Source organism: Balaenoptera musculus, chromosome 15 (assembly GCF_009873245.2).
Source record: "Balaenoptera musculus isolate JJ_BM4_2016_0621 chromosome 15, mBalMus1.pri.v3, whole genome shotgun sequence".
NCBI lineage: Eukaryota > Metazoa > Chordata > Mammalia > Artiodactyla > Balaenopteridae > Balaenoptera > Balaenoptera musculus.
Window position 1 is genome coordinate 27,916,497 of NC_045799.1, and position 24,372 is coordinate 27,940,868.

At 40.3% G+C, this 24,372-nt stretch overlaps 1 protein-coding gene across 1 annotated transcript in view; it reads right to left on the reverse strand.

The window, feature by feature from the left end:
- Positions 1-7,425: 7,425 nt before the first annotated feature.
- The window catches only part of CSNK2A1 (casein kinase 2 alpha 1), a 54,062-nt gene continuing 37,115 nt past the window's right edge, over positions 7,426-24,372 (reverse strand). Inside the window, exons 6-13 of the mRNA XM_036825084.1 lie at positions 22,839-22,898; positions 21,275-21,358; positions 16,855-16,965; positions 15,841-15,942; positions 14,236-14,336; positions 13,257-13,405; positions 12,143-12,229; positions 7,426-9,941 (exon numbers count right to left, since the gene is read on the reverse strand). Coding sequence (XP_036680979.1) covers positions 9,826-9,941; positions 12,143-12,229; positions 13,257-13,405; positions 14,236-14,336; positions 15,841-15,942; positions 16,855-16,965; positions 21,275-21,358; positions 22,839-22,898 — 810 coding nt within the window. The 3' untranslated portion in view covers positions 7,426-9,825. The remainder of the gene's footprint in view (positions 9,942-12,142; positions 12,230-13,256; positions 13,406-14,235; positions 14,337-15,840; positions 15,943-16,854; positions 16,966-21,274; positions 21,359-22,838; positions 22,899-24,372) is intronic.

Consider the following 24,372-nt stretch of genomic DNA (forward strand, 5'->3'; position numbering starts at 1 on the left):
TTTGGACTGGATGGAGTCAGCAGGGTGAATTAAATAATTTTTTAGCATTGAATGTGGTCTTTGATGTCATCTAGATTAATCCTTATCTCCAATAAGAATCACCTCCGCTTATCCATACAAATGTTTATGGCCCAAACCAGTGCTAGGCTATGAGGTGGGCCTAGAGTGACAAATGTTGAGTTGCTCAACTTCTAAAGGGGAAGAGACAAGTAACCAGGCAATTGCAAAGCCAAGTGAAAAGAGGTCAGACAGAGGGCAACCTAGAAATCTGGGAGAACATGGAAAATCCCAGAAACCAAGAGATTCATGATTGAGTACAGGGCACAGGGACATCTGTTAGGTCACTCTGGCAGGCAGGATTCTAAGATGGTCCCCAAGATTCCCACCCCATGGTATACATGCCTAATTAATTCCCTCCCCTTGAGTGTGGGCAGGTCTTGTGACTATCACGGGATCTCAGTCTCATGAGTCCAGTGATGTTATACGGCAAAGATGAAAGGATTCTGCAGAGGTAATGAAGGTCTCAAATCAGTTGACCCTGTAGTCAAAAGAAAGATTGGCCTGGGTGGGCCTAATCGATCAAGTCCTTTGAAACAGGGGTCCCCAACACTTGGGCCATGGACCGGTACCGGTTCATGGCCTGTTAGGAAGCAGGCCGCACAAAAGGAGGTGAGCAGTGGGTGAGCGAGCGAAACTTCATCTGTATTTACAGCTGCTCCCCATCGCTCACATTACCGCCTAAGCTCCGCCTCCTGTCAGCAGTATGGTGAGTTGTATAATTATTTCATTATTTCTATTATTACACTGTAATATATAAAGCGCACAATAAATTTAATGTGCTTGAATCATCCCAAAACCATCCTTCCCCACTGGTCCATGGAAAAATTGTCTTCCATGAAACCGGTCCCTGGTGCCAAAAAGGTTGGGGACCGCTGCTTTAAAAGAAGGTGCAGGCCTTACCTGGAGAAATTCAAAACAGCAGATATTCTCCTGTAGGCCTTTAATCAATTTGTGGTATTTTGTTAAACAGCAAGCGACGGAAAATTTTACCCCCCCACCCCAAAAAAAAAGCACAGGCAAAAAGATTTACTGGCTCACATAACTGAAAAGTTCTTGCCCTTCTGCATCCCCTCTATCTCTCAGCTGCCCATTTCTTCATGTTGACTGCATTCTCCCACAGGCCCTGGGTTCATAATATGACTCTGGCAGCCCCAGCTCTCACATACTTTCTAAAGCTGACCCTGTGAAATATAGCTGAATCATCTTTGTCTCAGCATTTCCAAGAAAAGTCCCCAAACCCTGGGACTGAGAGTGGGCAAGAGGTGGAGATTAATTTGTGATTGCCCTAGGGTTTACAATACACATTTTAAATTAACCAATTTGCCTTCAAATATCCTGCTTTCATGGATAGTATAAAGACCTTACAACTGTAGATTCCCATTTCCTCCCTTCTGTTCTCCATGCTGTTGTCACATGCTTTGCTTCACTTCTGAAATCCTTCCTTCTCTTCCCCTTCTACCCAGAACCCTGCCTCACCTCACACTTGCAGACAACCGCTTAACTACATTCTGTCACTAGTTAGTTTGCATTTTCTAGAATATTATATGGATGGAATGTATGTAGTCTTTTTTGTCTGGTATTCACTCAGCATAATTATTTTAAGATTGACCCATGTTGCACGTATCAAGTTTATTACTTTTTATTGTTTAGTATTTCATCATATGGATATATCACAATTCATTTATTCACATTTAAAATTTTTAACGTATGCTATACACAATTCATTGCTAGTATTTTTGCTTTAGACCTGGGGCCAGCAAAGGATGACCCACCCATATGCATGCCAAAACCAGCTCACTGACCGCTTTTGTATGGCCCATGAGCTAAGAATGGCTTTTACAATTTTAAATTATTGGCCAAAAAATCAAAGTAGAATAATTTGCGGCACATAAAAATTATATGAAATCCAAATCTGAGTCCATAAATAAAGTTTTACTGAAACACAACCATGCTCATTTACCTATTGTCTAAGACTGCTTTCATGCCACAACAGTAGATTGCTTGCAAGAGAGATCATATAACCTGCAAAACCTAAACTATTTATCTGCTCCTTTACAGAAAGTTTGATGACCTCCTACTTTAGACTTCAATTATTTTTTTAAGGCAATTAAATTTTTTAAAAAAATTTACTTTCATTTATTCCATTTCCAGTACTCTTAATTTCACTGTGTAGATCCAAGTTTCTGTCTGGCATCATATTCTGTCTGAAGAACTTCCTCTAATATTTCATATTCCTTTAATATTTCTTCTGGCAATATATTCCCTCAGTTTTTGAGAAAAAGCTTTATTTCTTCTTCATTTTGAAAGATATTTTCAGTGGGTATAGGATTCTAAATTGTTTTGTTTTTCTTTCAGCACTAAAGTCACTCCATTGTCTTCTAGCTTGCATGGTCTCTCATAATTCTTAGCTTCCTCTGTATGCAATGTGTCATTTTTTTCTCTGAGCTGCCTTTACGATTTTTGTCTTCTGTTTTAGCATTCTGAATATGATATGCCTAGTTGTGTATAAATTTGCTTGGTGTTCTTAGAGCTTCTTGGATCTCTCTCTGGCTTGGGGTCTGTCCTTTGGCCTCTTGTGCCCCAGCAATCCACCAGAACGTGCCCTGGGTAGCTGCCGCAACTTCAGCATGGGACCCAGAAGGAACTACATGGAGCAAACCTGAAACCAATCAACACATGAGCCCAGTCCAGCCCAGTCAATCCTCAACCTGAAGCAGAGCTGCTTGGCTGAACCCAGTTTAGATCAGTTGAACTACAGCTGACCTAGAGATCTGTGTGAGGATAAATGTTTTTTGTTGAAAGGACCAGAGAGCAAAAAGCAAGAGAAAGAAAGTTTATCTATAATGATTGGTTAGAAACCTGGGTTCTGATGGCAAGTGTGGGCCCTGGCAGCTCGAACTTGCTAAGGCTGGACCTCTCTCAAGCCAGCTCCAGCAGTCCCTCCTCTGGGAAGGCTTTCCTGACCATTCTTCCTCCCCCAAGAGTTCAGGACTTCTTTCTTCCTAAAGAGTTTTTGTACAACATCACAAACTGACTTCCCAGAAGCAACTACAGCTGATATTTTGTTTTCCTCTAATCTTTTTAGCCGGAAGCAGCCTTTTCTTTCAAGTGCCAGGGGATTCTTTGTTTTTACCTTCAAAGGCACTGAGGCTGTCTCCTATCTCCCTGGGGGCATTCAAACCGTAGCCCCTATGCTCTGAGGCCCATCTGTATCCAAGCCTGGTGTCGGGGGCCCACTGTGACTTCAATACCCACTTACCTTCACGATGAATGCTGTCTTCCTTTCTGCCACCTGGGAATTTCCACTTTTTTCTTTGAAATTGGCTATTTATTTGAAAGTAAATTACATCAGTCAGCATCCTCACATATTTGGAGCAGGAGGTGGGTACCTATCTGAGTTAGCTCAATCCACCATGCTGACTAGCAATACGATTTTTTCCTGGGGAACAATTTGTTTCCTGCCTTTCTGCTTGACAATAACACATTTCCCCATGGTCTTGCGTCTCATCTCTCCCAATCTCCGGTGTTTAGCATAGGACCAGGCTCACAGACATCAACACACGTTTGTTGAGGGGCATATTTTATAAACAAATGAATTCTGGAAAGACCAGTCAAGAAGATGAGTCCATAAGAAACTCTGATTCTCGGCTGAGGGGACAGAGCTGAGTGGGTGAGCAGGGAACAGAATGAGGTGTGGAGAGCTGTGGGTATTTAGGTTTCTTCATAGGAAGTTCACCGTGGAGTTCCCAGAACGGTTCAACACACAGAAGCAAAGTCCTCCCTTTCTAGATAAGTCTACAAATGTTTAGCTATAGCCGAGACTCTGACTCACAGGGCGAAATCAGGAAACTAATTGCCAGCTGCTGCTGCTTTTCCTTTTCATCATGAGAGGAGCCAAGAAAATTCTGTCAAAGCAGGTGATGCACGAGTAAAGCTGACTCAGAAATACGCAATCCCCTCAAGAACTTCTCTAAGAAAGGGACTGTCCATCCTATAAACTCCCATCTGGAGGTGCCTGGGGAAGAGCTTCTTACATTGAGACCACTAAGAATCTCTGGTGATTATGACCACAGGGAGGCAAATCCAGACTGTAATTTGCTATAGTGCAAAAATATTTGGCTTTCAGTAGAGAAATTAAAAATTCAGAGAACACAAGAGTGATAGAATCTTAGAGGAGAAGAGTGAGAGGGCAATGCTGGCCTTCATGGAAATTAGAAACAACTTGCATCTGTTGAAAACCTGTCATATTTAATGCATGGATTTTTTTCTTCTAGAACCAGATATTTTACTGCCATCTACTGTAAAACTGTAGAAATAAATGCACAAGTCTATGGCATTCCTATAGACGTGGCATCTTTTTCTGCAAGTAACCTGCACAACTATACAATTCAGAGTGGAAGTGAATATTTAGCCCAACTCTACTGTGTGCCAGGCACTTTCCAAACATTTATCATCTAATCTTATAACCACCTTGTAAAATAGGTATTAACACCCCAATTTTACATATGAAGAAGATATTAGAACCTCTGCGGCAGAGGGGAAGAGAAGAGGGGCAAAAGGGGCTTCATCTGTATTGGTAATATAGACTTAACTTGGGCAGTGGGTTCATGGGTGTGTTACAGCCTCTTTACAACTTGGTACATCTAAAATGTTTTACAATAATAATTTAAGTCAGTTGTGAAGATTCGGAGAGGTTAAATTACTGAGCCAAAACTACATAGCCAGACATAACTCTTATCAGAAACAGGGCATTTATAGTTCTACTAGGTTGCTTCTCTGAAGTGGTTAAATTTAGCACAAAATCATAGTAGAGTTATGAAACCTAGAAAGCACTTGTCCACATTGACTCCAGAACCAGACTACCTTCTGACACCCTCTATGTATCTGTTCTACTTGGAGAACAGCCTGAATTTCACATTGTTATATACCAATGGTGGAAAGCAGGGATATTGTAGCACCTAATTCTACTAAATTGGTCAGGATCATTGCTCAGCCTTCAGCCACTCAAGATTTCACCAAGGGCTCATTAAATTATTAAATAATTTAAATAAATAAGTAAACATTAAATAGACATTTTGTCATGTTAATCCAGTCTGGCCTGTGGCTTATAATTATAGCTGCACATCTATGAACAAGGCTCTTCTCATCTTGAGATATTCTTTATTCAACAATACTCCCATTAACTTATTGTGTGTGGAGGAGGGGGAAGGTGGAACTGGGAGTGGAGGATGGAATTACTATTTATTGAGCATCTATTATGAGCCTGCAATGGTGCTAAGCATTTTCCTTGTGCTACTCCATTTGATCCTCTTCAATTCTGAAGGATATTAACACACTTAAAAAAAAAAAAGGTTTTTATGAGGATGCACAGATTAGTAGGACATACAAGGTCATCAGGGACTTTACATGCAGGTGGGGAGAGAGACAAAAATAACATAAGGTCAGGTGTTACAAGGAAAAAGGGCGCAGGGGTAGTGACAGCAGTGGGGGAAGCAGAGAGAGGTGACTTTTACATAGGATGGAGCATCAATCAGCACAAGGGAGGAGGAAATGACCAGCAGGGAAGTACAGGCAAGGACTGTTAAGATTAAACAACTACTCAAACCCAATTCTAATCTCAGGAGAGAAATCTGCTGGTGGGAGTGGTGACAAAACTAGATTTTTTCAAGAGATACTCAAAAGGTCAGTTCTAATTGTAACCACACTTGACAACAGGTGAAACAAGATGAAATTTAAAGACTAAGAGGAAATAAAAATTTCAAAATCTGTCAAGCAATCCACAATTTTCTCTACTACTTTAGGACTACAGTAATTAGCCATACCCTGAAGATCTAATTTTACAAAATATATTCCTCTGTCTCTAACAGGCCCACTCTAACAATTTAATCTTCCTATCTGTCTCATGGATAAAATAAGAGTAAATGTGAGAAATTAATGTTCATGTAAGTTAGGCATTTCAGATATAAGATATTACACAATGGTTCCTTTTATCTAAACCACACTTCTCAACTCCCAATATTATTAACATATGGATGCACTGAACATTTAAAGGAAACTAGGAATTTGGGATAACAGCATTTCCTGATTTCAACTTTTCAACTGTGGTTAAATGAGAAAGAATAAATGAAAATTCAAGTATATACTGTTGTAGAATTCACTCATTTGACATTAATAAGCATGTAAACTCTGTTTCACCTCTTTTACCAGCCCTTGTGGTAGTTTCTATTAAAGCTGCCAAATATGTTCCCATTTGCTCACCAGCATACCTTCATTCCAGGCACCAAGACTGCACGTTGCCTCCTGCACTGGAGGTCTCTCCAAGGCTGACCTTCCACAGGGCTTACTGCCATTCACTGAGCACTGGTCTTTTCTGCTAACAAACCAACTGTCTCCATGGACCTCTGTATTTACGCACCAACTCCAACTTTCTAAAATCGGTGTCAGAGCTGAAAAGGAACTCAGAAGACATCTCATCCAGTCTCCCCTGACTGAACACACACTGGTCCCAAGAGAGCCAGAGGAGAGATCATACTGTGAATTACTTGCAAAGTCAGGGCCAAGGACTAATCCCCCATACCAGGGGCCAGGGGTATTAGGTTCAACAAGGGCATAACAGGTGCCAGACACTTGACATTTACTCTCATTTAATCCCAAAGAAGCAGTGTCTCCATTTTATAGATGATGAAACAGATCCAGAAGTAACTTGCCAAGTAGCCAAGTATGTGACGAGGGCAGGAATGAAACCAGTCCTGTTTAGCAACAACATCATGTTCTCTTCACTGTATCTCAATGTCAAAAACTCCTACACTTCAGTGCTCCTCAACCAACCTTAATTCATCCCATTTCACATCTCCATCAGCCCAGTATTAAATTCAAAGCACTTGAGAACTAAGCCATCTATCACACACACGGTGTCGGTTGGAGAAGCATATTGCTCAGGCTGCAGGGACATTTCATTTGTTTAAATGTTTTTATTTAAAAAAAATTAAAGACCTTCATGGCACAACTTCTTCCCAGCACAGTTATGTTTTAGTTATACCAAATACAATACAATTACAACCAATAAATCATCAAGGTGGGGAGGGGCAACTTATGACTTCAAACTTAAAAGGGGGGAGGGAGCACTCCAAACAAAGTTAAAAAAATACTTAAAGAACCTTTCAGAGTAATTGCCAACACAACTGTCTTAGATTGGCTTTCCATTTCCTGCCATCTGATCAATGCAGACACAGGTAGTGCTGAGAAATGAAGTGTCCCAATACAAGGTATACAGATGAGGTAATTTACAACAACACAGAAGTTGTTACTCTGTAAACCCTTGCCCCCCACCCACCCACCCAATTGGGTCTTTTTTTTTTTTTTTTCCATGCTTCTGCAGTGACTCCTTTAAGTAGCATTTTAAATACTTCTATTTCTTTTAAAAGGCTCTCAGAGTCCTCTGCATTCACCTTACGTTTCTTGCAAGGTCTGATGCATGTTAGGAGGTCCAGCTGTTTGCAGCTCCCCACATCAGCCTCAGCTACAACCTAGGTTTCTCTGAGCTTACAAGGGTGGGATGTGAAGTCTTGATTTACAACCCTCCTCCCCATCTCAAAAGAAATAATTCATCAGTCATAAGTGTCCTGTTCAAATCACAATCCAGTGCAAACGTAATCTCAAACTGCATCTCTGGCACATCTGGTGCTTTGAGGTTCTGCACAAATTCAACATGGTAACCCCCACAGCATTCTAGGGCATAAAAGGGTCGAGAACAATAAATATCCACTGTAAGTGGCCACAAAGAAGAAGATCACCCTGCCACATAGTCAGAATGTTTTCCCTGTGGTTGAGAAGCATTATAAAAGGAGGCTTTAGCTTCCTCTAAAGTTTACCATTATATTCACTAAAGCCACCACCTTTGATAAAGTTACTAGAGCTAAGATGGGTTACAAAGTTAGATAAGTTCATTAAATTCAACTCCTCAAACAATTATGTTTATCTATGACGCCCAGGTGAGAAAGACTTGTGAATCTATAAAGGTCGGAGAGTGGGGAACTAAGACTTCAGGCCTTAAAATATGTTGGAAGAATTTTTCCTAGTCCCCACAAGCAGCTACGGTAATGAAGCAACAGGAGAAAATACAGAGCTGATGGTTTTGCTATTGTGCTTAAAAAACTAGGCTTCCTCAGTGAAGCACCTGATAAACTTAGGTGGCTGGATTACAGTGGAAAATCCACTTTACACACAAACACACAAAAACTGGCGACTTTTCCCATCCCCAATCCCTGCACTGCTGAGACACAAAATGAATTTATGGCAAAGGATCCTTAATCCCCAGAGACGCTTTGGCTTGTGGAGCTTTTTTAAGGCCTCTCTGCCTGCCCAGTACCATGGGTTGAACGAGGATTGTATAAAAATGGGGGCCTTGGGAAGCCTCCACGGTACAGGGCTGCAGGCCCCTCAGATGTGAACGTGAGCCACCCACCCAGCGAGACCTTTACACAGGGAACTTAAATCTAACCTTGATAAATAAAACCAAACGTTTATTTACACCAAAGAATTCCAACACTGGATCTTTCACATATGAAGGACAAAGTATTATATATATACACACAGCAAGGGGTGGCAGGGCTGTAACAAGAGAGTTTAGTTTTCCCACAATTACAGGTCTACCGTTTCAGTTTCACTGGAGATAGTGGCTCTGCTCCTACCTCTCAGGTACATTTACAAGACTGAGGGGCAGGTCTTCTCAACGGATGGCATGTGAGGGAAGGGGAAGGTAGGAGGAAAAGAAGGTAGAAAGCTTAAAATAAAATGCAGTGGCCACATCTCTCATTAGCTCTTCAAGAGTTACTAGCATGAAACCAACATAGACAATGTTTTTTTCTTTTGTAAAAAGCAGTAATTATACCCAGTAACTAACTGAATTCAAAAGGGCCAAGTCAAAGAAAACTGAAATAGATTTTGCCTTCCCCCTCCTACCAGCTATAGAGCATGTTGGGAGATGAAAAGGGGAAGAGGACCAAGGTAAGGAGCCTGGGAGGGACGGTATTAAAGTTTTAAACTGAACTGAAACTAAATTATAAGTGAGCTGGATTTAGGTTAGGTCAATAAGACATGATTCATACTGAACAGACGTTTTCAGGACCTGTCTGCACTTTGGGTAGATTTTCAGCATCTCACTGTAACTAAGACATATTTCCACTAGGTTCACCAGTATAACCCCATTGAAGCACTTTTGGAGTAAAGTGATATAAGTGACTAGCAGTACACTGCTCTTATAGGTTGGGTCCTTCCTTCCTCCTTCCTTCCCACCTCCCTTCAAGAAGCTACATTTTTGTAATCTCTGGAGGAGAGCATGAAATACAAACCCCTCAAAGTGTGGGATGGTAGGGGAGCAATGGTGGGCATGGGAAGAAATCTCCACCCAAACGCAGCAGCCAGAATTGAGGCTGGTTTATCTTTGTTCTTTAGTGATGAGGAACTGAATTTGGAAGGGGAGAAAAAAATTTGTCCGTGAAATATTCCACCTGCAGATAATTTTTCAGGGAATCCCCTGAGTTATGAAAAGTTCGAGTTAAAAAAAAAAGAGAAAAAAAAAAAGAAAAAAAGAATATCAGCCTATTATAATTTTTTTTTATGACTGAACTACTATAAATCCACAAGCAACGGTTCAGACACGGTGCTTCTGAAGTATTTCACCCCTCCCCGCCAGGCGCAAGCTGCATCAAGGGAGTAAGTGGACTCCCCAACCTCTGCTCAGGCATCAGGAGACAGAAGGGGCCATTACTGCTGAGCGCCAGCGGCAGCTGGAACAGGCATCCCGAGGGGGTTGGCAGCAGCAATCACTGGTGAGCCTGCCAGAGGTCCAAGGGGTGAAGGGGTTGGCACTGAAGAAATCCCTGAAAGACAACAGCTGACAGTGAGCTAGAGACACTAACCATGGAAATCTTAGTCACCAGTTTTTCAGAGCACCTATCGCAAAAGTGACACAAATTCTCATTTTATTAAAGGCCTCTCCTTAGATTTTTACAAAGTAAATCTAATTTTAAATTAAATCTTCACAAATTAAAATGACAAGCTCCAATAAATTTAGTAGACAGGTAAAGAAATCTAAGTTTGGAGAGTTTAAGCAGTTTGTCCAAGGTGCATGGCTAGCAAGTGGCATCTATGCTTGGATTCCAACCCAAGCCTGTCTAGGGCAGCACGTCCAACCAAACTTTATGCTCTGTAATCTGTACTAACGTGATGGCCACTAGCCATATGTGACTAGTGAGCACTTGCAATGTGGCTAGTGTAGCTAGGCAATTGATTTTAAAATTTTATTTGATTTCAGTTACTTTAAATAGCCACATGTGGCTAGTCACTATGAACTGAGCAGTAGAAGGCTGGAGTCAAAGCTCATGCTCATGACCACATTCCCTAGTTAGCCAGCATTTTCAGTGCAGAAAGGATCATTTCTCATCTGTAAACTAAAATAGTGTTTTAGGATTTACTTCCATTTAGTTTCTTCCACCCATGATCAGACTACCTGTTAGACTGCCCTCAATCAGTTAGTTCTTCACATTTTCAAAATGTTATATATTTTCTGAATAGCTAATATAGTTACATGACTCAAAAATAGCTGAAAAGAGTATACAGTGAGAATTCTGCCTTGCCCTGTCACTTGGCCAACTTACGGCACCACTTTTGGGGTGTATCCTTCCAGAAATATTTTATGCATATACTTAAATATAATTTTATAAAAATATGCATATAAGAATCACATATAAGAATGTGATTATATATTCTTGCCCATTCCTGGTCTTGGACATGGTCCTGCATCTTGCTTTCTTCATTTAACATTACTACTTTGGAGTTGAAACTAGACAAGAACACGAAACACTCATTCTTTTTTCTAGCCATATAGCATTCCACTGAATGGATGCCCTGTAATTCATTTTATCAGTTCCCTACTCTACACGGAGCTGTTTTTAATGTTCTTTGATTACAGATAAGGCTAGAATGAGTAACCGTAGACATATATCATTTTGCACGTTGGCATGATACCCAGAGGATAAACTCTAGAAGGCAACTAGTTCTTTAAAAAAAGAATTCAGACAACAGCAATTCTTTGAGGGTGTCTGAGTAAGTGCCCTCATGATCACGAGTATATCCATGTGGATGCTGCCTACGTATATAATTCTTAGGGGACAGGCCTATGGTTTCTTTTGGGTAATTGTGGTTTCTTCTGGGTAAAAACTCACTCTAAATCATAATGACTCAACAACATTAAAGATAATTTCATATAAACCATTATAATTTACTAGGCACACTGTAGTTGCTCTGGAAAAACTCAGAGAACCATTCTTTTTTTAATTAATTAATTTTATTTATTTTATTTTTGGCTGTGTTGGGTCTTTGTTGCTGCGCGCAGGCTTTTCTCTAGTTGCAGCAAGCGGGGGCTACTCTTTGTTACGGTGCGCAGGCTTCTCATTGCAGTGGCTTCTCTTGTTGCGGAGCACGGCCTCTAGGCGCACAGGCTTCAGTAGTTGTGGTTCGCGGGCTCTAGACTGCAGGCTCAGTAGTTGTGGCACACGGGCTTAGTTGCTCTGCAGCATGTGGGATCTTCCTGGACCAGGGCTCGAACCCATGTCCTCTGCATTGGCAGGCAGATTCTTAGCCACTGCACCACCAGGGAAGCCCGAGAACCATTCTTATACGCATATATACCCATGTACAAACCCCATCTCTACTCTCCCTCATTTTCTTAATCTTGTTTCTGAGGACAGCATCACCTACTGTCACTCTAACCTGTGAGATGAAAAGATCTCTTTACTCTTCATGGCTTGTTGAGACTTTCAAGTCCCAAATAATTTCTGTGATTCTGGCCTAGAAGAGACTGTTGATACTCTTACTCAAGGCAGGGCCATTAAGGTATACCAGGTTTCAAAAGCATTCTGAAACCTGGTGGGGAGAGCCATACAGGTCAGTATGTCAATAAGGTAATCATTATAGAGAACAGGGAAGGCCACAGAAATCAGGTCACAAAGAGGGAGCAAAATTAAGAATGATAACTGACTTCTATCTTTTGTTAAAAAAATAAATTTACCAATGAACTGACCTGACATCATACTGGCGCTGCTGACAGGCGTACTGCCCCCTGGCATGCTAGATGAGCCCATTCGAGCCTGGTCCTTCACAACAGTGTCTAGAAAAGAGACAAAAAGGTTAGATTCTGTTATGCTTGAAGGATTAAACTAATGGTCTGGGGCCTTAAAGCAGTCATCCTCATTCTTTACATTTTATTTATATTCCATATTATTCCCTTAGTAATAGAATTAAGGTGTCAACTGCCTTCACTATGAATTGAACAAGTAATACAAAATAGAACTATCTTTCCTGTCAAACTGTGGTAAAGGCCAACTACTAAACTAAATAGTAGGAAAAGGAGGTAATTATCCATAGTAGAGCTAATTTAAAACAAAACCAATCCTGTTAAGAGTTTAATGACATAATACAATCTACTCTTACCCAGACAGAAATATATTATCAGAGTGAATTGGTTTTACTGCAGTTCACAGCTTGGTGCCAAATAGGCCAAAACTACAGGCTTGTGCAAATTAGTGCTATGACCACAGACTTCACTCTACATCTCCATCAGCCTTTCAGTCTGCTTCAGGTACAGGAGACTGAGCAAGAGTGTAATTCATTCACTAAAATACCATCCCACCACTCCCCAAGGAACAACCCAACACAGTGAGGATGGGGTGCAGCTAAGTGCATTTTCACTCACGACAGCAGTTAGCTATACTCACAAACCTAGGTCAAGGTGTTCATACAATAAGGTTTTCAAGGCTTTTTGGCTCTCTCCCAACAAATGATTAACAAGAGACAGGACAGATATAGGGCTGTATGTTCTAATCCAACCACTCCAGACTAGCCACTGAGAAGTGTCACCCACACAGTAAGAGAAGCAATTTATTTAGGAGTGGTCATGAGTCAGGTACTCTGTTAGGTAAGAATCCTCTCAACAATCATGGTCCCCACTGAAGAAACCAAGGTTCATTGTGGGTGAAGTAACTTTGCAGCAAGCTAAGTACAGGAGGTTGGAATTCCAATTCTGTTCTGTAGGGCTCTGGGCCCAGAGCTTTCTTCACAGCATATATTCTCCCCTGCCTGGTACAATCTACTGGGCAGGCCTGCACAGGCTCTGTGGACTGAACAGCTGGACTCACAGAAATAGGGGTGCTCCATGGCCTCTCTTGCGGTGAGCCGTGACTGGTGGTCGTACCGCAGCAGCTTGTCCAGGAAATCCAAGGCCTCAGGGCTGACAAGGTGCTGGTTTTCACTGTGGACAAAGCGTTCCCATCGCTTACGGGAATGTCTGCAGAGCCAAAAGGGGGAATGAGAAATGGACCAAGAGGCAGAGAAGCCCAACATTTCACTCCTACATTTTCCTTAGTGGCTAGGATTCCAGCCAACCACAAGAGAAATAAAAACTCAGGAGACTAGTCTTACACCGCTCTGCCGCTGCAGAGACAACAAAGCTAATTGGAGAGACTGGAAATAGCAGTGTTGCAGAAAAGAGAAATCTGGGTCCCCACAATTTTTTGAAACATAATTCAGGTTACTTTACAGGACTGAATGCTCCTGCACAGCTAGGAGGGTCAGGTGGCTGGGCTAAGGAGGCTTCCCTCCCCATCCCCCACATCCCCTTTCCTGGCATCTCTGCCACTTGGCCAGCAAAAGCCTTTGTATCAAGAAAGTCCACCTCTTCCTGTTAAGTGGTGAATGAGTTAGTATTGTGTCTAGTCACTATTTTTAGAGTCTGTTGTCTGCACATCAGTCTTGAAGCATGTACTTATTCTGTGACTATTTTTTTCTCTTAGAGACAATTCTGTCATTTAGAAAAGCAAGCTGAATCAGGAGATTTTGATTTCTGACTCAACTGTAACCCTTCTACTAGACTCTACATAGTCAGGAATCTTCTGACTACAACCTCCACACTCAGAATCCTGTAAGTGAATCTGGGGAAATGGCCATTCAATCCAGTGCTTTTAACACAGGCCTGCCTATGCAGCATTCTGTAGCAGTGGACCAGAGATACCTCAGCAGTCTTGGCAAAGAGAACATAACTATTCTGGGGATCCAAAGTACCAGTTTACACCCAAACTGCTTAAGGCACAGATGCATAGATTTTATTTTGTGACTTACCTGCCTAAGATATCGTTAAAACGTGGATCTAATTCAATGTTGTATTTGTCAATATAGTCATATAAATCTTCTGTCCCCAGAACCTTGGCTATCCTCACCAACTAGGATTGAAGAAGACAAAACCCACACCAAAAGCATATTACACGATTAAATCAACAATTAACCAGGACTGAATTAACAGAACGGGATCATCATGGCTACAGGTATGAATGTTACACCCAATTTACTTCAAATTTTTTTGCACAACATGAATGGATTTCCACATAACGTTCCCTAAATTATTACTGATGTGAATGTATCAAACAGAAAAAGCAAACCACTTTATAACCTGCTTCCTTCCTTCTGGTGATGTCTTATTTTTCCCCCCTTACAACCCAGCTGAAGATGTCACTTCCTTTGGGAAGCTCCCCCCCAACCCCATATACTCAGACCACTCATTCCCATTACAACTGTCTTTTGTATCTTGTCTACACTTCTACTCTGACATTTACTACTGTAACTTACTTTCTTATATGTTTGGTTCCCTTACTAGATAGACTAAGAAGAACTTTTGAGATGAGGGGCTATTCTTTCTTTTTGTCTATATTCCTCAATTCTGCATGGCACCTGATAAAGAGTTGCTGATTTTAACTGAATTCACATGGTATTCTTCGACTCATATGAAAAATGGTCATCATATGTATATAACATTCTTGAAATGATAAAATTGTAGAAATGGAGATTACAACAGAGAAGCATGAAAGAGGGGGAGGGGAAGTTGGTGCAACTATAAAAGGGCAAATGAAGGATCCTTGAGGTGACAGAGATCTTCTGTATCTTGGCTGTATTGATATCAACATCCTGATTGTGATACTGTACATAGTTTCGCAAAAAGTTATACTGGGGGAAACTGGATAAAAGGCGCACCATATTTCTCTGTATTAATCATTACAACTTCACATGAATTTACATTATCTCAAAATAAAGTTTAATTAAAAAAAAAAAGTCATTGTGCTCAAACAAGGCAACAGTACCTTCCACAAGGCCCTAGAATCATTCCAGGTTCCCTTGAATGAAATGGCCCCTTGATCTACAAGGGGAAGTGCAGCTAGTATAAAAAGTACCATCTATATTTCTACTGACATACATCAACTCAATCCGTATGACGAGACAAAAGGATCACAGAAATACCACATATAAACCAACATGTTGGAGAAAACATTCCTAACCCTAATGAAAGTTCACATTCGGAGAGTCTAAGGTAATATCCTATATTTTAAACTATTATTCTTTGAATTGTAAAATATTTCCTAAAACATGTATATACAAGTATATCTCACAATTAAACAAGCAATGCAAAGGAAAAACTCTAATTTCAAAAAGCTAAACCAATAGTTCCCAAGACACTAATCTGAGGATCAATGTCAGGTTGGCTGACAAGCCATTAACTGAGAATTATTCTAGGGTCCCACTCTCAGATTCTAACTTATTAATTTAATAGCTCTCAGGTGGGGGGGCCAGGCATCTGTATTTTAGCAAGATCCACTGCAGTTTCTAATGGGTAAGCAGATCTGGCCGTCACTAGGTAAGACCAGTAAATTTCCTAATAGGAACAACATATATCACCTGATCATAATTGTCATGTCCATGGAAAAATGGCTCCTTCCGGAAGATCATACTTGCCAGCATACAACCCAAGCTCCACATATCCAAACTATAATCATACATCTGCATTAAAGAAAATGTTGTCATCACACATGAAATGACAAGAATGAATCCTGTCACTTCAAATTTTTTTAGAAAAGCTTATTAAAAACAAACCACTCCACTGACTTGAAGTCCAAATACCAAAAACATGTTTTTCTTCTATGCATTCCCACCCTTGCTCCCCCACCCTCTCATTTTAAATCTGTACATACTATTTTGAATTACTTTCTTCACTTACATAAGAACACCCCAATTGTCAGCCTATGGAAACCTTTTAATGTGTATCATTTTTTTATTGCATGAATGCTTCAGAATTTAATCTTTAACTTCCCCTACAACAGGATAGTGTTCTGTTTTTCCCCATTATAAATAATGTTGTAAAGAATATTTTTATGTATAAAATGTTTTTTGAACTCGGGGTTATATCCTCAAGACCCCAGAAAAGGAATTTCTAGGACAGAGTCTGAACTTTTTAAGGTATCTGATAATAACACCTGGGAGGACTGGGGCAGGAAAGGTATTCCCAAGGATTTTGTTTCCGTGAGAACAGTGCTTTCTTTTCTTTTTTGGTAGAGGGAAAGTCTTTATATCTAGGTATAATCTAAGAAGAGAACATTTTTTTTCAGTTTACTTTTAAGGTTGCTTAAATCTAGCTTACAATTCTCAAACTAGCTGTGTAATTTCTGATTAGAAAAAGTGTCTTTCTCTTCAGTTAGGATCAAACGCAGATCTATTCATATTCTACTGACATTATGACAATACAAACATAAGTTGTGGCAGATGAATTGAAGTGATTCATATTTTACATTCATATAAAAGGGATAGCCATGGATGTGCATAAATGGCCTACTCAAAAGTGCAAAATGACATTTTTTGCAAATTATGTGCGAAATAAACACAGGACCAAAATTTTATCTGCCCTCCTCTTCTCACCTGATAGTCTACAAGTAGCTCAGGACCTTTGAAATATCGGGAAGCAACTCGGACGTTATATTCTTGGCCAGGATGGTAAAACTCAGCCAAACCCCAGTCTATTAGCCGTAGCTGAAAGAAAAAGATAATAAATAATGAGTGACTTTATCTTTTAAGTTACCCCTCACACTGCCATTAGAGTACTTTTTTTTTTTGGCTGCGCTGTGCAGCTTGTGGGATTTTAGTTCCCTGACCAGGGATTAAACCCGGGCCCTCGGCAGCGAGAGCGCAGGGTCCTAACCACTGGACCACCAGGGAATTCCCTAGAGTAATCTTTTAAAAAATAACAGCCACGTCACTCTCTATTGAAACCCCTTCAGTGACCACCTATTGCATTTAGGATGAAAATAAAACTTCTTAGCTTGACATACAGGGTTCTCTCCAGGATCTAATTCCTTTGCTCTAGTGAGACTTACAGTTCCTGAAAAATACAATCTCATTTAGTGCTTCTGCAAATTTCTTTTTTTTTTTTTTAGTGATTTTTTTTAACATCTTTATTGGAGTATAATTGCTTTACAATGGTGTGTTAGTTTCTGCTTTATAACAAAGTGAATCAGTTATACATATACATATGTCCCCATATCTCTTCCCTCTTGCGTCTTCCTCCCTCCCACCCTCCCTATCCCACCCCTCTAGGTGGTCACAAAGCACCGAGCTGATCTCCCTGTGCTATGTGGCTGCTTGCAAATTTCTTAAACTGCTCATCTGACTAGAATGTCTCCACTGTTCAATCTAGACTCCTACTGTGGTGAACACCTCATCTTTTGAGTTATTTAAGTTAGCTCCTTTAATGAAGTCTTTTCTACTTATGCAAATAGAAGCAACTATTGTCTTTGATATGCCCCCCCGCCCAACCAACCTCAGATAAATTTCTTTAATAGAACCTACAGCTCTTTACTGAATATTTGTTTGCTACCTTTTTAAAAAATATGGACTGGGGACTTCCCTGGTGGCGCAGTGGTTAAGAATCTGCCTGCCAATGCAGGGGACATGGGTTCGATCCCTGGCCTGGGAAGATCCCACATGCCACGAAGCAACTAAGCCCGTGCGCCACAACTACTGAGCCTGCACTCTAGAGCCCTCGAGCCACAACTACTGAGCCTGCATGCTACAACTACTGAAACCCATGTGCCTAGAGCCTGTGCTCTGCAACGAGAGGTCACCGCAATGTGAAGCCCACACACCACAATGAAGAGTAGCCCCCGCTTGCCACAACTAGAGGAAGCCCGCGAGTAACAACAGAGACCCAATGCAGACAAAAATAAATAAATAAAATAAATTTATTAAAAAAAAAAAGAAACTGAGTAAAGAAGGAAACGTTTAAAAAAAAAAATGGACTGTAAGATCCTTGAGGGTAGGGACTGTTTTATTCACCTTTGCTAATTTTTAGAATTCAATGTAATGCCCAGTACACAGGAGAAAACCTAAAAATACTTACTGAGTGAATGCGGTAAGAGAAAAGCCACACAAAACAGCTCTTACCAAAATGTACCCTGAAAGTGGAAACAGTAGTAGCAACGACAAGAAGCAACCTTAGCAACTATACCCCAATTAAAAAAAAAAAAAAAGGAACCTTATTTGCCCTTCGTGTGCAAACCATGACCATGATTTGAAGTGTAAGTAGTAGGGTCTGAGTAATGCCTGACTGCTCCAGCACTGTCTCCAAAAGTTCACTGTTAATTAGGTTCAGTGTCTTCTTTTAGTAAACAAAGGGAAATATAACAAAAGGTACGGAAGAAAATATAACTTTTTTATCATCTTTCTCTTCAACCTCTTAATATCAGTGCTCCAGAGTTGTCCCTGAGCTTTCTGTCTTATCAATAAGTATTCCCAGATGATTATTTCTGGTCTTGTGGCTTCACACACAGTATCTCTGCTTTTCCCACCTATACCCTCTAGCCCACACATATCACCAGCCATCTCTCTGTGATCACCTAACAGACATCTCAAAACTAAACCTCTGATAATTCCCCACGAAACCTGTTTCTCCCACAGGTTCCTCCTCCTCTGTTACCTTCCATTTATCCTGTCATTTAGGTCAAAAACTTTTCACTCTGGACTCTTGTCTCCCTTCCACCCCAAGTCTAATCTGTCAACAAATCCTGTTGGCTCTACCGTATTCTGACCATATCATCACATCCACTGCCATTTCTCCGGTCCATGCCATCACCAATCTCTGATTTACTGCAATAGCTGCTTTTCTTAACTGGTCTACCTTTCACTTTTACCCTCAATTCTCCACACAGGAACCAGAATGATCCTTTATGATTATAAATTCATAGGAATTTGGAGATGTTCTGTGTACCCTTCACCAGTTCCCCTGATGGTAATATCTTACGTAACTATAGCACAATATCAAAACCAGGAAACTGACAATTCAGAGACCTTTCTTTTTCAGCAGTTTTACATGCGTAAGTGTGTATATAGTACTACACAATTTTATCACATGTGCAGCTTCATATAGCTTACACCACAAGATAAAGGACATCACCACAAATGTCCTTTGCGCTATACCTTCCTCTCACTTTCTAACCCCTGGTAACCTCTCTGTTTTCTAACTCTATCATTTTGAGAGTATTATAGAAATGGAACCATCAGTTTAACTTTTTGAGACTGCTTTTTTTCACTCAGCATGAGACCCATCCGAGCTGTTTCATTATCAATAGTTCTTACTAATCAGTAACAATACTACATGGTATAGATACACCAGAGTTTGATGAATCATTTACGCACTGAAGGTTTTTGTGTGGACCTAAGTCTTTGTTTCTCTGGGATAAATGTCACTGCTGGATTGTTTATAGCTTTTAAAGAAACTGACAAACTATAAAATAATAGTTTGACATTTTCCAAAATGAGTATGCCACTTGACATTCCCATCAGCAATGTATGAAAGATTTAGTTACCCTGCATCCTTGTCCGTATTTGGAACTGTCACTATTTTTTATTTTAGCTGTTCTAATACATGCGTAGTGAACTTTTAAATACGCAAGTGAGAACTTACCAACCCTCTGCTCAAATCCTGCAAAACCCCTGTGTGTTCGGAGAAAAGGCCTGACAGTGATCTTCCAGGTTTTGCATGATCTGGTTCTATTTATCTCTCTGATCTCCTTTCCTTCCCCTCTTCCCCGTGTTCATTCTATCCCAGCTCTATCCTTGTGCTGTTCCAACACGCCAGGCACATTCTTGTCTCAGGGGTTTGCATCTGCTATATGCTCTTCCCGAGACTGCATGGTTGACTCCCTTCAAGTGTTCTCCAAAACGTCACCTTCCTAATGAAACCTTCTCCTTACCACCTTGTTTAAAACTGCAACACCCTCTGCCACTCCCTATTCGTTTTATTTTTTCTTCCACATCACTTTTAACTTTCTATCCTACCAGTCTCCCCCAGATGTGAGCTCCTATGGACAAGAATTTTTTTATCTATTTTTGTCTCACACATATATCCCCAGCCTCCAGAACAATACCTATTACATAGTGTGTGCTTAAAAGAATACTAACTGAATAAACAAATCACCTATATCCCCAAAGCCTACAACAGAGAGCCATCACTGCATAAAAGGTGGGCTTGGGTCACCTTAAAAAATAGAAATGTAACACTGCAGCTTTCATTAAAAGTACTTGTAGAGCTCAGAGGCCTCATGATACTTGCTAATAAGCAGCAGCATTTTCTGAATATTTCATCCATTTCACAACTGTACACACTTAATTCTCACAATAACCTAGTGGCATGCAAGACAAATATTACTTGTATACCCACTGTATAGGTTAAAAAAAAAAAAAAAAAGAGGCAGATGAGGAGAAAGGCATTTCCCAAGAGAGTAGTTTTTCAATAAATAAGACTAGAAACCAGGTTCCCTGCCAAAACTAATGTTTTACCCACTATACTAATCTGTTTTCTTTTTGATAGGAATATGAATGAATGAATAATGTTTTAATCATTGTGATTTTTTAAAAAAAATTTTTATTCTAGTTGATTGACAATGTTGTGTTAATTTCTGCTGTAAAGAAAAGTGATTCAGTCATACATACATATACATTCTTTTCCATTAGGGTTTATCACAGGATATTGAATATAGTTCCCTGTGCTATAGAGTAGGACCCTGTTGTTTATCTATTCTAGAAACTCCCAGTCCATCCTTCCCCCAGCCCCCTCCCCCTTGGCATCCACAGTTTGTTCTCTGTGTCTGTGAGTCTGTTTCATAGATAAGTTCATTAATGTCATATTGTAGATTCCACACTGATTTGTTCATTCATTCATCAGATATTTATTAAGTGCCTAACAGGTACCACGGACTATGACAGATGCTAGGAATAAAATCTTGAAGATGTGTTGTTAACTCTATCAGGTTGATAAATAAGACTTGTCCATCTATCACTTTACCTTTCTGTGCTCATGATCAATCATGACATTATGGGGCTTTACATCTCTGTGCATAATCCCCATGCTGTGACAATAATCCAGGGCCTGTGGGAGGAACAGGTAAGAAAGGAAAGCGTTAGCTTGTATAAGAGCGATTTTTTAGTTAAAGTCCCTTACCTTTTCCTCCAGTTTTCCTTCTAGCCTCACAACACTCCTGAGAGTCAAAGTAAGGACAATCACTTCCGCAGGTATTTTTTAGAGACTTGTGCAAACCCATGCATGGCCTCTAAACTTCAAATCCTGTTCTTGCACAGTTGTTTCAACATCCTTTTTGTTAAAAAGACTCAAAGCGTACACCAATTACATGACTTCCAATTTCTCCCCCTTACCCAAAGCCTGGATTATTTTCACAAACACGAGCCCCTCAAAAGAAGAAAACTGATCTGTACTACAAACGTCGTATTCAAAGAACAGTAATTCTTTAGCAGCTAAGAGTCTGCAATAGAGGTCGGCAAACCACGGCCCATGGGCCAAATATGGCCTGCTGCTTGTTTTTGTGAATGCTTAATTGGAACACAGCCACATCTATTTGTTTGCATGTTGCCTGTGGCTGCTTTCATGCTACAACATCAGAGGTGAGTAGTGTGAGAAAGACCCTATGGCCCACAAAGCCAAAAATTTTACCATTTGTCCTTGTAAAGGAGTTTGCCAACTCCTGGTTTATGACATCAAACCCAATTTGAAAACCATGTCCAATCTCAAACTAGTGAGTGGCATAACCTCTGGGGCTTGCTAATCCAGGCCTTCAAGTAAGCTGATGTCATTGGCCAAGTTCTTGTCCTTTCTGAAGGGCAACTTGGGTTCCTATGGTTCCCAGGGTTAGGCAAGCATATCCTTAACTTTCGGAAGTCCTGCTTGCCACAAGAATGCATGAGCCAATGGAAAGATCAAATATTTCTGCTGGCATAGCCTCTTCAGGGTACTTCTAAGGTTCAAATGCAGGCTTTATGTCAATCCTCATTTAGTAAGACACTAGCCAACTCTTAGCAATCTTATCTATAAAGCTGATCTTCTGACTACCGGAAGCAATATATTTGGTGATCCCACTTCAGGAATCAAAGTTCATTCTAAATCACCAATCTCTAAGCACAGATTTACATAATCTTTAGGATAATGGCCCTTTGAGGGCTGAGTTAAAGTTTACTGTTTTACTTGTTCAATTTTAAGTGAAATAAAGTACACCAGAAGCCAGTACACCAGGAGTTATTTTTTTTTTACAAGTTTTGACAATTTAACTGTAACTTTCGTAAGTGCAAGATAGAGATTACAAATATTTGTTAAGGAGTCCCACCTCTCTTCTAAATACCCCTTCTAAAGCATTATAAATTATATTCTTACTAGACCCTTATTCCATAACCTTTACATCAGCATAAGAATTCTGATGCTACTAATTTATTAAAAATTTATATAAACAGACCCCCAAACCCCATATTTTACAAAGTTATCCCACTGGCTTTTCTACAGTCATTTGGATTATTTAACAAAGGGGAGATCTAAAGATATTTAGTATTCAAGGTTCTCTTACCTTCAGAATCTCATACATGTAAAATCGAATATCATAGTCTGTTAACGTCTGGTACAATTGCTGTTAAAGACAAATGGAACATTTGAGCCATGAAATAGTACTGAAAGGAAGGAAATTTCTCATCCTCATTTGTAGTAATTCAAATCAAGACTGGGCTCATTTACCACTGTTCTAAGATCTGTCTGTTCACCAGTCTCTACTTCTCCAACATTAACACTAAAGAGATACTTTGGGTCTTTAACTCTATATATAAAAGTGAAGAATTACTTAAGTTCATATTGCTGAAGCTATAATCTACTTTTGGGAACATACCAATTTACATATGCAACATGCACTGATATACATTTGTAGTTTTTCATTTACCTCCAGATCTTCTCATAAAATACATGTGGGCAAACACATAGCCTCCTTAGTAGGAAATTCATTCACCTTTGGCCTACAGTTACAGGCACTGCAGATCACCAGTGGGTATGCAGATGGATTGCTGCCAAATCTGCTGAGCCAATTTAACAGAACTGTCCCAATTTGAAAGTAAACTCTGAACATGTCATGAAAGTAAACTCTGAACATGTCATGTATCTTTTCCAGTTTCTAAAGAGTTTCAGACTTTAAAAAAAAAAAAAAGTACATATCATTAAATGGTCAGTGGTGTCCTCTGACAACATTTTCCTTGAAGTTATCATTCTGATTCTAAAACAATTCTTCTTCCTTTTTTCCTCCACTCAGCAAAAGAATTCACTCATTTATTGATACCTAACATTTCTTTTTTTAAATTTATGTATTTATTTATTTATTTTTGGCTGCGTTGGGTCTTCGTTGCTGTCGCGGGCTTTCTCTAGCTGCAGCAAGCGGGGGCTACTCTTCGCTGCAGTGCATGGGCTTCTCACTGCAGTGGCTTCTCTCGTTGCAGAGCACAGGCTCTAAGCACGCGGGCTTCAGTAGTTGTGGCACACGGACTCAGTAGTTGTGGCTTGCTGGCTCTAGAGCACAAGCTCAGTAGTTGTGGCGTACGGGCTTAATTGCTCCGTGGCATGTGGGATCTTCCTGGACCAGGGCTCAAACCCGTGTCCCCTGCATTGGCAGGCGGATTCTTAACCACCACACCACCAGGGAAGTCCCATATACCTAATGATACTGGCCTGGTGCAAAGGCAAGTCAAATACCTTTACAAGTTAAAACCCAAGAGAGTGCCTACATTCTTCTGTTGTGCTGGAGTTGAGAATTGTTGAAATTGGCCAGAAGTCAGAGATATCTGTTGCAGAGGTTTGCGCTTCACCAGAATTTACACTACCCTTCCGCACCCATCTCTTTTTAAGATCTAGAACCCAAAGCTTCTGAGGAATCCTAAGGTATAAGCAAGCAGTCCTTGCTTTTATATATACACAATACATTTCTTCTTGAACTTTGTCATTTTAAAGAGAAATGCCCTAAGGCCGGATCCTGACTAAACATGAGCTGTTGCTTTCATTAAGTATGACATCACTGGAAACTGTCAAATGAATGGTAAACTGTCAAATGGTGAGAAATAAAAGTA